The 14,001-nt window shown below is 36.5% G+C and overlaps 1 protein-coding gene and 1 pseudogene across 1 annotated transcript; one reads left to right on the top strand and one right to left on the bottom strand.

Moving 5' to 3' along the window:
* Positions 1–486: 486 nt before the first annotated feature.
* Positions 487–1,891, bottom strand: LOC126589229 (probable inactive ATP-dependent zinc metalloprotease FTSHI 3, chloroplastic; the record flags this gene model as incomplete). Its single annotated transcript, XM_050254459.1, has 1 exon — positions 487–1,891. A coding segment is annotated over one exon (1,302 nt), but the record flags the coding sequence as incomplete, so codon positions are not given.
* Positions 1,892–5,557: 3,666 nt separating this feature from the next.
* LOC126589230 (beta-glucosidase 12-like) lies at positions 5,558–12,695 on the top strand (annotated as a pseudogene).
* The last annotated feature ends 1,306 nt before the right edge of the window (positions 12,696–14,001 follow it).

Raw genomic sequence — 14,001 nt, forward strand, 5'->3', positions numbered from 1 at the left:
AGGTGCGTACGCACTAATCACATTGATAAGTTCTTGTCCTATTACAATCTTGATTGCCATGATTCTATCTCCTACCCTCTTGACATCTACAACATCTTGTACCAAGGTCTTGTCCACGATGATGCCAACACCGTTTCTCGTTCTATTTGTGCCCGAATACCAAAGTTTAAACCCTGAGTTTTCTAGATCCTTTGCCTTACTACCAACCCACTTAGTTTCTTGTAGGCACATAATATTTATCCTTCTCCTCACCATAACTTCCACTACTTCCATAGATTTTCCCGTTAAGGTTCCTATATTCCACGTTCCTAAACGCATTTTGCTCTCTTGAACTCTACCCTTCTGTCCTAGCTTCTTCACCCTCCCCCGTCTAATAGGATCAAAGTACTTCTTTTGTGTGTCCCGGGTAAAGTTGATAGGAGCATATGCTCCCAAACAACTTTGAGTGGAGTCGTTCGAAAAGAAGTTTCTATGGCCCCCTTGCTCATTTAACACTGCATCCGGGTGCCGATGGAGATACAGCGACCCTTGCTCACTTATCACTGTGCTCAGGCCACACAGCGCGCCACTTACGGGTGACGCCCTAGCTTTAGCGCGATTTTGTTCTGGATTCATTTTCATAAGGATTCGACGTGATCATGGAGTGCCGGCTGTCGACTACCTGACGCTCTCCCCCTCCTCCTTTATCCGGGCTTGGGACCGGCCATGTAAGACATAGGCGGAGTTCAATGCAAAAAAAGTGTCGATGCATAGAAATAAAGCATGCAACATATCTAATGTATTCTAGAGAAGAGATGTGTACCTCCATAAGCTCCAATTTCGCAGCATCAACTCCCTCAACATCTTCAAATCCAACCAACTGCTTATCAGGTCGCCGCTTTCTAGCTGGGCTATTAGCAGCAGAAAGTTGACGATAAAGAAGCCACATCAATGGCATCAAAGGAATCCACAGAGATATTATAGTTATCAAAGTAGTCCTCATTGACATCAAAACTGATTGAGGAGCCGAGCTATATGTAATTCCTTTCTCTCTCATCAAACTAAGTAAAAATTTCTCATCATGATCTACTTTTCTGGTCGAATACTGCCAGCCAAGCGTAGAAGCTTGAGTCGGTGATAATTTTCTCAAAACATTCCTATTCAGTGCTTGACTAGATCGAGAACCATCATTACTTGTGACTTTATCGGCCACATTCTCACCTTCAATGCTTGGCAATTCTCCCTCAGACAATTGAGTACCCCCATCAACGCGAGAATTTGTGTTATAATATATCCGACGAGACCCCTCTTCAAGTAGAACTTTTGTAACAGACTCATTTTGAAGGCTTGTTATCAATTCTGAATATGGAACCATTTTCGGAGAGGGCACAGCGGTTAACTTCAGAAACAAATAGCAGAGCCCCAATATCACAGAAACCAAAGAAACAAGTGTCACTCTTCTCATGTTCTTTCGCAAGAAAGTCCCAACACCATTCAACACTGACTGAATTGTAACTCTTTTCACTCTCATAGCTAACCACCGCAACCTCGGGCGCAATCTCAAAGAAAATCTCCTCCTCAAAGACCTCAACTTAGTGTCTCCTTTCTTCCCCAAATGGACCTGCTTATTCGCGCTATTTGCATTCATAAATGGCTCCATTTTATTGTAACAACAGAACCCATGTCTAGATTTACAACAACTATTCAATCCCTTTAACCAAACTCCACTGTTTCCATTCATCAATGACCTAAGCTCATTGTTCCAGAACAACCCATGTTGAAAGTTTCGCAATTTACCAAAACCCATGGAACGAAAAGCAAATGAACTAGCGCAAAAACCACTACACCTTCCCAAAGACTTGGACTTTTCGCCGTGAAATTCTAATTTGTTGGGGATAGATAAGAACCCAGTTCATTTACTTCATCATTCCTTCTAATCCATCGTTCCTTCATATTCTAATACCATATGTAAATATGTCTTGGAGAGTTTAAAATTGTTTGTACAATACTTGACCAATCCCTAAATTACTGAACACTAGTCAACGTTATACTGTCAAGGACTCATAAGAGTTTCCCTCCAACCAGGAGGCCAATCACAGCGCGACACATGTCGACATCAGAAGCCAATCATAGCACGACACGTGTCAACATCAGAAGCCAATCACAACACGACACGTGTCAATGTCAGAATGAAACTAGAAACTATCTTCTATAAATAGATATTATTCTCTCACAATATTTCCTAATGTCATTTGTACTAAATCATTCACTAGTACTCACAAAATGAGAGCTTTAACCTATGTACTTGTGTAAACCCTTCACAATTAATGAGAACTCTTTTACTCCGTAGACGTAGCCAGTCTGGGTGAACCACGTACATCTTGTGTTTGCTTCCCTGTCTCTATCCATTTACATACTTGTACATACTAGTGACCGGAGCAAAGGTCACAAACTTAACACTTTATGTTGTACCAAAGTCCTCGCTGATTTTGTGCATCAACAAAAACCAATAGAATTTGAAATGCAATTTAATTAGAGTTTGGTTAGTAGAACGATTGTGAGATTAGTTGTAAACCTAAAAATTAGCTTAGTCTACTCCCACCTACTTATGAGCCATTCACTTATTATAAGAGTTGTGGAGCCATTTTGTGTGATAAGAGTTTGCCTTATTTTCTCTTCGGTGTACACCAACTTCAGGTTTGCTCAAAAGTGGATGAAGGGTTTTATTTTCCCCTTTGTATTCATTACATAAGAAACCTTCCCAAGTATGAACATACTAAACATGAGAAATGAAATTATTTAGCAATCCCATGCCCTCCTTCCGTAAAGGCTTTTTAGCCAAAATGATATATGAGATTTGCATAACCCCTTAGATAGAAAATCAATAGAAATTGTCTTTGAGATTTTTCACCATCCATTATTTTGGTCATTCCGTTAAAAACTCCGTTAAGTGTCCCGGAGCTTTTAGCTGGAAGTTTAGGCAATTTTCAAAGCTTCGTAACTCAATCGTTTCTTAATCAAATTCAACTCATAATATATCAAAATGAAGATAGGAAAGTGTAGAACAAGATTATACCTATTTGGAAGCCCAATGGTTGTCGGAGATGGCCGAAAAATAGCCTAAAAGATGACTGGTCATCAGGAAAATTGGAAAACTCGTCAGAAACTGGGTAAACTTTAAACGTTCATAATTGAGGGTGGGTGTGTGGGGAGGGTGGGTGCAGAGGAGATAAGTGAGGGAGAAGGGAGGGAGGGGGTTGAGGGGGGTGGGGATGGACAACCCATAATTGTTTTTTTTATTTTTCTAATTTTTTAATTTTTTTAAATTTTAATTTTCTTATTTTAAATTTTTTTAATATCCACGTGGGCCCATAATGACATGTGGCTTCCATTCATTGTCCACTTGGGCACCACATCACCAATTAACGGTTGACTTAACAACAATCTTAACGGATGTATGAGATTTTCTTAGGTACCATTATGGGATAAAAAAACTTCATATACTAAATGTTGAAAACCAAGAAATTTCAAGATAGTAAACCGAGATTAACCCTTTACATTAAGTTTTGGTTATAATTATTTTAGAAATAAAATTGTGGTTATAATTTTATGTGGGGATGAAAGGAAAAATTACACTTAGAGTATATTTTTAATACTTAATTATATATTGAGACAACATTTTTTAAACATTCAAGAAGAGACAAAAGTTAATGCATGTGAAAAGTGACATCATTGCCTTTTTTTTCTCTAGAGTGTAAGTTACAAAATTACCCTTTTATAGTGGAATAGTCTTTTTCACACTTATATCTCTTCAACTGTTGCTCATTTCTCTCTCTTTCTTTGTTCAAGAAATATGGTTCCATTAATTATTCAAATGAATGAATGAACTTGTGGATCTATGACATCTACCCAGTTTACCATCCCATTCCCATTCCTAGTTGGACAATTAAAGTTCCTAGTTTTAATTATTTGTTCGACGGGTGTAATTCCCTTCTTTTTTTCCCTTTTCAAGTTCAATATGCCTTGAAATTGGATTGAAAGATGTTCTTGTTACTTTATAGTATATGATATTCAAATCAAACATGATTTATCACAGATAACCTTCCATTGACTAAATTAAAATGAGTTTCAAATCAAACAAATTATGAATTAGAATACCTGGCCTTTGCCTTGCTTCTCTCCCCCCAAAATTCTACTGTTTTATTTCAACCTCTGTTAACGAAAAAAAATTCTATCAAAAATTCGAATTTGTAAAATGAAAAAAGAAAAATACAACAACTGGTTTCAGGCTCTTCTCTTGTACCAGTTGACTGTTTCTCTTAGGCCTTTTTAAAAAAAAAAATCATAATTGGTCTTTGAAATTGACCAAACACATCATTTTGGTTCCTCACTTTCAAAATCAATCAATGTTGTCCCTAACATTCACTACCTCACATCAATTTGGTCATTCCGTTAAGATTCTGTCAACTATTCTGTTAGTTTGTATGTGAAACCCACAAATCCAATCAAATTGTGACACGTGGATTACACAAAATAAGGGTTTTTATCACCAATGGTCCCTGACATTGATCCAACTCCTCATTTTGGTCTCTGAGTTTCAAAAATCGATAAATTTGATCCATGACCTTCACTACCACACATCAATTTATTCCCTCTGTTAATGTGGTCCCACTAATCCAATTATATGGCTCAACATGGATTAACTATAAGAAACTATTTTTTCAAGAGTGAACCAAAAGAAGAGTATTCCGCACTGACATTCTTCTCACATCCCACAACCCCAATTGGAAAAAAATTCAATCCAAATTTGTTAGGATTTAGGATTATAACCAACTAGAGAAAATAAGGAGTGAGTTCAGGAGACCAAGTACTTTAGTAGTGTCATGGTGCCTTCCCTTTCCTTTTGAGCATACCATGATGAAGACGACGATGACTTTTTTTTTCTTTTAGTTTTGGTTTTAAGTTTCTTATTTTACTTTTGGTTTTAAATCTTAAAACAAAAAAAAATTCTTATAGTTAATCCATGTGGTGCCATATGATTGGATTAGTGGGACAAAAAATATTAATGAAACTTTAACAGAAGGATAAAATTAATGTGCGGTATTGAAAGTTAGAGACCAAATTTATCAATTTTTGAAACTTAGAGATCAAAATGAGGAGTTAGATTAATGTTAGGCACCATTTGCGATAAAAACCCTTATTTTGTGTAATCCACATGTCACCATTTCATTGGATTTGTGGGTCCCATATACAAACTAAAAGAGTAGTTGATGGAATCTTAACGAAATGAAATTAATGTGCGGTAGTGAATGTCATGGACGACTTTGATTGATTTTGAAAGTGAGGGATTAAAATGATGAGTTTGATCAATCTCAAGGACCATTTGTGATAAAAAAAAAACCTCTTTTTTTTGTAATGCAATTGTAAGGGCATTGTACGTAGATGAACTAGTTTTAAGCGTTAACTCTTACACCCAAAGTCTCGTGTTTGATTCCTATCACACCCTGAAGATACTTGTACCAGAAAACTATGGCGATGCAGTTACAATGTTGGATCGTATGCTTGCTGTTACTAATGTTGTGGCTTTCTCAGCAGAAGAAGTTTTGAACCAGGGTTCCTATTTGGCACAGCTTCAGCGTTTTATCAGGTCAACCCCTTTCGGAGGTTGCCCTTTATTTATGGCTTTGTATAACTACTAGGGTTTATTTTTGTTTAAATTAGCATCCATGTATGCATGACTATCGGCATCGATCTCTTCGTTGTGTCGACCTCTTATGTGTGTGTGAAAATATTTCATTTCGAAGGTGCTGCAAAAGAAGATGGTAGAGGACCAAGCATATGGGATCCCTACACGCACATCCATCGAGGTCTCTCTAATCAATTCCAATTAGTTGAACTTATGGATAAACTTGAGCTACTATCATCTGGTGAAATTGAATTCAATCATTTCAAAGAAAATTGTGTAGTTCTCTCATATAATTTTTTTATGGTTAAATGCAGAAAGAATTGTAGATGGTAGCAATGGAGATGTTGCTGTTGATCAATATCACTGTTATAAGGTTAAATAATCACAGAACTTTGAAGCTTATGGAAACACATGAAACTGAAAGACAAGAACCTTCATTTTGAGCTTCTTTCTTTTAATTATTTTTTCTTCTGTTATTAATTATATGTAGGAAGATGTCAAGATTATGAAGAATATGGGGTTGGATGCTTATAGATTCTCTATCTCATGTCCAGACTGCTACCAAATAAGTTGATCCAACTGAATCATCATATTTTTTTGTTATACAAATCGTTATATCTAAGGGGATGGGGGAATAAATTGATAGTGAAATTCGTTATTTTCGAGATTTGAACATAAAATTTCTCACTTGTAAGTGAGAAACACCGTTAAAATGTAGTATTAAGTGACCGAATTCATCGTATTTGGTTGGGAGTCTTGAGACCAATCATCATGATTATTATTGTACATAAAAACTGAATTCTATTTTGTGCGTGTAAAAATTTGAGTTATTTGCTTATTTACTTGTTTTGTACTAATTATTAGATAGAAAGTTAAGCGGCGGCGTGAACCCGAGAGGAATCATATATTACAATACAGGAATGCTCTCCTAAGGTCCTCTTTTTAATGACCTGTGAGGATCTTTTTTATTAGAACCATAGGATTAATCTAACGGTACAAAAGCTAATAAGTTTATATATTCCTTTTACACCTAAACAAAATCAAAACATGCCAAAATTAAAAATACGATTCATGCTCAAGAACAAATGACTGCTAAACACTACTACAATATAAGCTATCACCGGCGGAGCTAAATCCGACAAGAAACCCAATTTCTGTCGGAAATTTGGCACAAATCCGACATTAAACAATGTAATGTCGGATTGGCATAGCGACACTAATGCTAGCGTCACTAAAGGCTATCAGTGTCGCTTTGTGCGCTTAATCCGACACTACATAGCGTCGGTTTAAAGCGACATTAACTCTAACGTCGGTTTAAAGCGACGTAAACTAATAAAATAAACTATATAATATAGAAACTAGTGTCGGTTTATAGCGACGTAAGCTAATAAAATAAACTATATAATATAGAACCATGTGTCGGTTCAGATAACAATTACATAAATAAAATATTCAAATGCTTTCAATAACGGTTTAAGCTGAAAGCATTCCTCCTATTACTCATTCTCCTGTGGCGAGCAGATACCCCAGAACAAGTGACTGGTATCCTCTTGTTAGTTGCTATTTTTATTGTTGAATCCGTAAATACTTCTTTCTCGAAAGAAAGATTCCATTGTTTTTCGAGCATAGACTTCTGTAGCAAAAGAAGTGCGTCCACTGAATATTCAAGATCAGAGCTTTCCTCCTCCAAGTCATTGAAGTCGTGAAACCATTGTTGTGCGGTTGAGGAAGGAGCAGAGGCAGCGTCGACCTGGTCTTTGAGAGCCCTACTGGATGTTGTCCCTCAGCACCTTTCTGTGCCTCTTGGCTCCTCCCTTGCCCAGCCCCTTGCCTCCCTTGCCGCGTCCATTCATTGCTGCGGAAATGAAATTAGGGGTTGATTTGGGATCGGATATTTGAATTGAGAGAGTAAGTTACAGTGTAGGAGAGGTCAAGTGGAGGGGGTTTATATAGAGAGGTTTGGGAGCTTTGATACGTGGGTTGTGTTTCTTTACGTGAGATTTGGGGGGAACGCGAGGACCGTGGATTGGGCGCAATCGACGGTTAAGGGTTGTGATCCGTGTCGTGGGTTTGGGTGATGAGTTTCTTTAAAATATTTTAAAAAATAATTTGTGTCGCTTTATAGAACCGACGCAAGCTTTAAAATATTTAAAAAAATAATTTGTGTCGCTTTATAGAACCGACGCAAGCTTTAAAATATTTAAAAACAATAATTTGTGTCGCTTTAAAGCGACACCCATACTTTATGTCGCTTAAAAGCGACACTGTTTTTCTTAAAGCGACGCTGTATTTAAAAATTATTAAAATATATGTTCTTAAATCGACGTAGGAATTTTATGACGCTTAAAAGCAACAGTAAATCCGACGTCATGTTCAGTTAGTGTCGCAACTGTCTTATACGCCACTATATTATATTAAACCGACGCCACATAATGACACTATAAGGCCCTTTTGTAGTAGTGAAAGTTTGAAGAGTTCGAGATCTTCTCCCTGGATCGCCTCCGAGGTAATTTTCCTTTCCGTTTCACTGCTCAATTTTTGTCTTCAAACTTCTGTGGTATCTTTTAGTTTTGGTTTTCGTTTGGTTTGTGAAAAATTTGAAAAGAGAAATAGGATTCATGCTCATCCTCCCTCTCCACTACTTTGCTCCCGCCCTTTCACCGTTTAGTGCGTGAGAAAATTGATTATATTGCATTTGCCCTTGTGGTGGTGGTTCAACCTTTAGCCTCATTTTTTTCTTCTTAATTTTAATTGCAGATTGCTTTATGATGGAAGAACAATCTTCCCAGGGACCCCACCTCAAACAAGTTGCAGGTGAACGTAATCCCATAGTTGGCCAAGAATTTGGATCAATAATGGAAGCATATGATTTTTACAAGTCAAAGAAGAAGTGGTCTATTTGTAACTTTGAAGAGTGTCATAATCATGTACTTTCAACACCTACAAAGGTACACCTACTACCTTCACACGGAAAAGTTTTGAAAGCAAAAAAGCTTTACATGGAGACACTAAGTAGTGCAAATGTACCTACAAGTCAACAATTTAGAATAATGGAAAATGAGGCAGGTGGAATTACAAATGTTGGATGTATTGACAAAGATTTGAGAAACGTTGAAAGAAATTTGTAGAAAGAAATCAAGGGACATGATGCTGACATGTTTCTTGAATATTTTCATTCACAAAAAGGAAAAGAACCCATCCTTTATTTTGAAGTTGATAGAGATGAGGAAAATAGGTTGAGCCGTTGTTTTTGGGTCGATTCCACAGCAAGAAAAGCGTACTTTTTTTGGGTGATGTAGTTGCTTTTGATACGACTTACAACACAAATAAGTATAGTATGATCTTTGCTCCATTTGTAGGGGTTAACCATCACAATTAGACAATTGTATTTGGATGTGGGTTTTTAAGTGATGAGAAAACTGAGTCATTTATTTGGTTATTTGAGTAATGGATGAAAGCTATGCCTAGTAGTCCACCTCAATTGATAATTACGGATCAAGATCAAGCAATATCAAAGGCCATTGCTCAAGTTTTTCCTCTTGCATTCCACCGGTATTGTATTTGGCATATAATGGATAAGTTTCCACAAAAGCTTGGCCCAATGCTTTCAGTTTATATGTCACAATTTAGCACTAGTGTATACGGTTCCGAAACTATAGAAGAATATGAAGAAAGTTGGACGCATGCATTAATGCAACATAGCACATTGGAGAATCATGAATGGCTGCTACCAAAGTACAAACTCTGTAAGCAATGAGTCCCTACATTTTGCATGCATATATTTTCTGCAGGAATGTCAAGTAGTCAAAGAGTTGAAAGTGGACACTCTTTCTTCAATAAATATGTTTCAAAACGTAACTCTTTGTGGGATTTTGTTACACGATTTGAGAGGGCACTTGGACACCAAAGACATAAAGAGTTGGTTTCTGATTATGTGGATGTTAATGAAGTACCAAAGTTGAAGACATTATTTCCAATTGAAAAGCAGATGCGCTGTTTATATACAAAAATAATATTTTTAAAGTTTCAGGATGAAGTGATTCAAAGTACTGCTTATTTGAAGTGTGATGCTAAAAGGGAGGACGAAAAGGAATGTGTTTATGTTGTTATACGTGTTGATATAGAAAGCTCAATTGCGACATATTGTTCACGATAAAGTTTCTAGTTTTACAAAGTGCAGCTAAACAAAATCTATAATCTAACGGTGATTATAATTAATAAAAGAGGTCCTCACAGGTGGAATTAATTCTACGCAACATGCATTATTGCACCAAATGATGTCGCATTGATTAAATTTGTGCTTTAATTCAAGGTGAAATTTGATTAATAATTATAATAAAAATTTATACGGTGATGCCACATTATTTGGTGCACAAATTGATGTATGAATGAGATGTATGTAGCACTACCTATCAAATAATTAATATATAACAACAGTTACATCCACTATTGAAATATTAATTTAATCAAACTTTCATAAAGGTATAAAACCGGTTGTGACACTCTTTCATTGGGATCTTCCTCAAGCTTTGGAAGACAAAAATGGTGGTTTCTTAAGCCCTCGTATTATGTAAGTGAACAAATTTACGTGCCAAGTTTTTCTTTTGGTGCAAAAACTTCACCCGACGACCATAACTTTGTCCGCCGAATTGTTTTCATCGAGCAAAAGGTTCTGAAGAAATCCAAACATTGACTGTTTTTGCCTGAGGAACATAGGTATTCCGTCGAGTAAAGAGTTTTAGCCCGACGAATTATAGTTCGTCGGTCAAAACTTGTTTCTGATGGTGGATCGACCATTTTAAATAAATATTAGTATATATTAATACATTTTAAATGTGTACCTACAACAATCACTTTAGAGATTATGCAAAACTTTGTTATAAGGAATTTGGTGATCGAGTAAAGTACTGGATCACGTTGAATGAACCATATAGCTTTACAAATAATGGTTATGCAATCGGGTCTCATGTACCAGGACGTTGCTTTTATTAGCAAAATCTAAATTGCCTCGCCGGGAATTCGGCAATGGAACCATACTGGGCATCACACCATGTCCTTCTTGCTCATGCAGCTGCTGTAAAAGTGTACAAGGACAAATATCAGGTGTATTAATTTATTAGTTTCTTTTTGTTTTTCTTAATATTAGGTCCTAATTGAGAATTCTACACAAGTTAATGGTATTAGGTTGTACCTTTTCGGGCTCTTAATAATCGAATTCATGTTCTTGTGTAGGCATTTCAAAAAGGTGTCATCGGGATAACATTGGTTTGTTCCTGCTTCAGAGACAAAAGAAGATAAAAATGCTGCATTACGATCTTTGGATTTTATGTTTGGTTGGTAAGTATATTGTTTAGTTTATATACAAACTCAATTAAATTTAGAAGTATTTGTCAATTTGCTCCTGATTTTGTATAGAGCTGTCAAAATTTCTCTTGAATTTTTAAAAAATTTCATCTAATTTTCTATCCATTTGATCACGTGGACAAATCATGATAACTATATAAAGGCAAAAATGATGGAAAATTAGATGGATGAAAAATTTTAAAATCCAATAGTGGGGGAAAGTTGTCTATTTATAAAAAGTCAGATTTCATAAATAAAATTGGCAGCTTCATACAAGTTCGGAGGAAGGAGGAGGGAGGCAAATCGAAAATATGCCCAAAGGTTTTAGGAATTGGAATTTCCATGTTTTTGTGTAGGTATATGGAGCCATTATCCACAGAGCATGCGATCTCTTGTTGGAAAACCATTATCAGTATTCACCAACGAAGAATCCATGGTGCTAAATGGGTCATTTGATTTTCTTGGATTAAATTATTATACTGCTAGATATGCAAGCCATGACGTAACTAATAATTCTTCCATATATGCAAGCTACATAACAGATCCTCACGTCAAACTTACAAGTAAGCACAAGTTGAAATTAAGCTTTTCGACTTTGAAAAATATGTTCTTACAATATAATTGGATTCTAATATTCATTTTTCTCGTGGCAGCTGAGCTCAATGGAGTCCCGATCGGTCCACCCGTACACATCCAATCATTAGTGTTTTATATATATAATTGTTTTCTACATTGAAACATAACTCTGAAAGATCTTAACTAGTTTCGTATGTGTTGCAGTCTACTTCAGATTGGTTATACGTTTATCCAAAAGTAGTTCATGATCTATTACTCTACATAAAGGAAAAGTATAATAATCCACTCATTTACATTACTGAAAATGGTACGCAACCAATACTTTTAAGCCTTAATTATTGCATCATCAAGATTTCACATTAATGGTGTGAAATACAATTATGAAAAATTTCTAGAACAATTCAGGGAGTATCCTATATTTTCACTGTTAAATCTTAATTTTGTATTGAAACATGCAGAGTATGGGATACTAAATGTGCGTGATAATGCATTATATTGTAGGTATATCCGAGTTCAATGATCCTCAATTATCACTTGAGGAAGCCTTAAGTGATACTAATAGAGTTGACTACTATTATCGCCACATATTTTATACTCAAGCTGCAATCAAGTAAGTGTTTATTAACAAATTAATTAAGACTATATATCGTTAGCCTTCTCAAGAAAATTTTCAATGTGGCGGGAACACAACTCAGTACACCAAGTGTCATAGTATAATTGATTTAAACTTTTTTTTTCAAGTTTCTAACCAAATTTATTATGACACTTGGTGTACTAGACTAGGTTTCCAGCACACTACAAAATATCTTAGCTTTTTCTCACTATGGTTATTTAATAATTACATTGTCTTGAATGTTTCTGAGTTTTCCGGCTTTTACTTTGGTGTAGAAATGGTTCCAAAGTGAAGCGATACCTTGCATGGTCATTACTGGACAACTTTGAATGGGAAATAGAATACACTATTTGGTTTGGTATCAACTATGCGGATTACAATAATGGATTAAAAAGATATCCAAAACTTTCTGCATACTGGTTCAAAAGTTTCCCCAAGGATTCGAGAAGTGCCACAATCCTGTTGGAAATTCAAATCAAAACAGGTTGTAAATGGTAGCTGCTAGCTGTTAGTTTCTTTACAGGTTGTATTCACATTTGTTGCAACTACAAAGACTAAAGTTTCCTCCATGTGCCAGCTGAAAGTGTGTTGAAAGACAGCAACTGTGTGCTGCCATGTGATGTGCTAGCCGAAACTATGTTGATTGCAAGCTGGAAAGATAGCTGCACATGTGTGCTAGACTGTCCAAAGTTCATATGATCTGTTTGTGTGTGCTGTTGTGTTTATTTTATTAAAAGCACTTGAGTGGTCCTTCATTTTCTGCTTGTATAAATAAGCCTCCCGTAAGGCTTTAGGAAGTGTCTCTGATTTGTCATTCCATTTCAGAAGTGTGTTTGCAAACTGTTTTAAATATATCAAAGTGCATTGTTTGCCGAAGCTTGTAGCTTCCCTCCTTTCTCTATTTCTTTGTCCAATTTTATTGAGAGTGCAAAGTGAGAGGTGTGATAGACCTTGTAAACTTATCACCCATATATTTTGGTATTGAGTTAGTAAACTTCTCAATACCAACAATTGGTATCAGAGCCATAATACCATTCTGGCAGGTGCAGCAGTTATGGCATCCAACTTAGTGCAGCTCCAAGTTCCCACATTGAAGAAAGAAAATTATGAAAGATGGTGCATCCAATTCAAAGCATTGTTTAGATCACAAGAGCTATGGGAAGTTGTCAGTAGTGGGTATGTTGTACCCACTACCGAGCAAGAAGCCACATATATTGCAGATCAAATGAACACTCTCAAGGATTTACGAAAGAAGGACTAGAATGCGTTGTATCTTCTCTATCAAGGATTAGAAGATGCAACATTCGAGAAGGTTGCAGAAGCAACAACGAGTAAGCAAGTATGGGACACACTCAGTACAATCTACAAAGGAGTAGATCGAGTCAAGAAAGTGAGGTTACAGTCACTTCGAGCAGATTTTGAAACTGCTCACATGAATGAAGGGGAGAGCATCTCCGACTATCACTCAAGGCTCATTGTGATAGTAAATCAGATGAGGAGAAATGGCGAGAGACTCGATGAAGTACGAGTTGTGGAGAAGATACTCCGGTCACTCACATCTAAGTTTGAGCATGTGGTGACTGCCATTGAGGAATCCAAGGATTTGGAGGCGACGAGCGCAGAGGAGCTACTAGGATCCCTCATAGTTCACGAGCAACGCATTCAGAAGAATGCAAGCCCCACAACGCTAGAGCAAGCTTTGGAGTCAAAGTTGAATATTGACAAACCAAATAAAGGTCGTGGGCAGTGGAACTCACGTCGTGGGAGTTCATCCAACCGTAGCCGAAGACGAGCTCGAGGAAGA

Source organism: Malus sylvestris, chromosome 11, assembly GCF_916048215.2.
Source record: "Malus sylvestris chromosome 11, drMalSylv7.2, whole genome shotgun sequence".
NCBI lineage: Eukaryota > Viridiplantae > Streptophyta > Magnoliopsida > Rosales > Rosaceae > Malus > Malus sylvestris.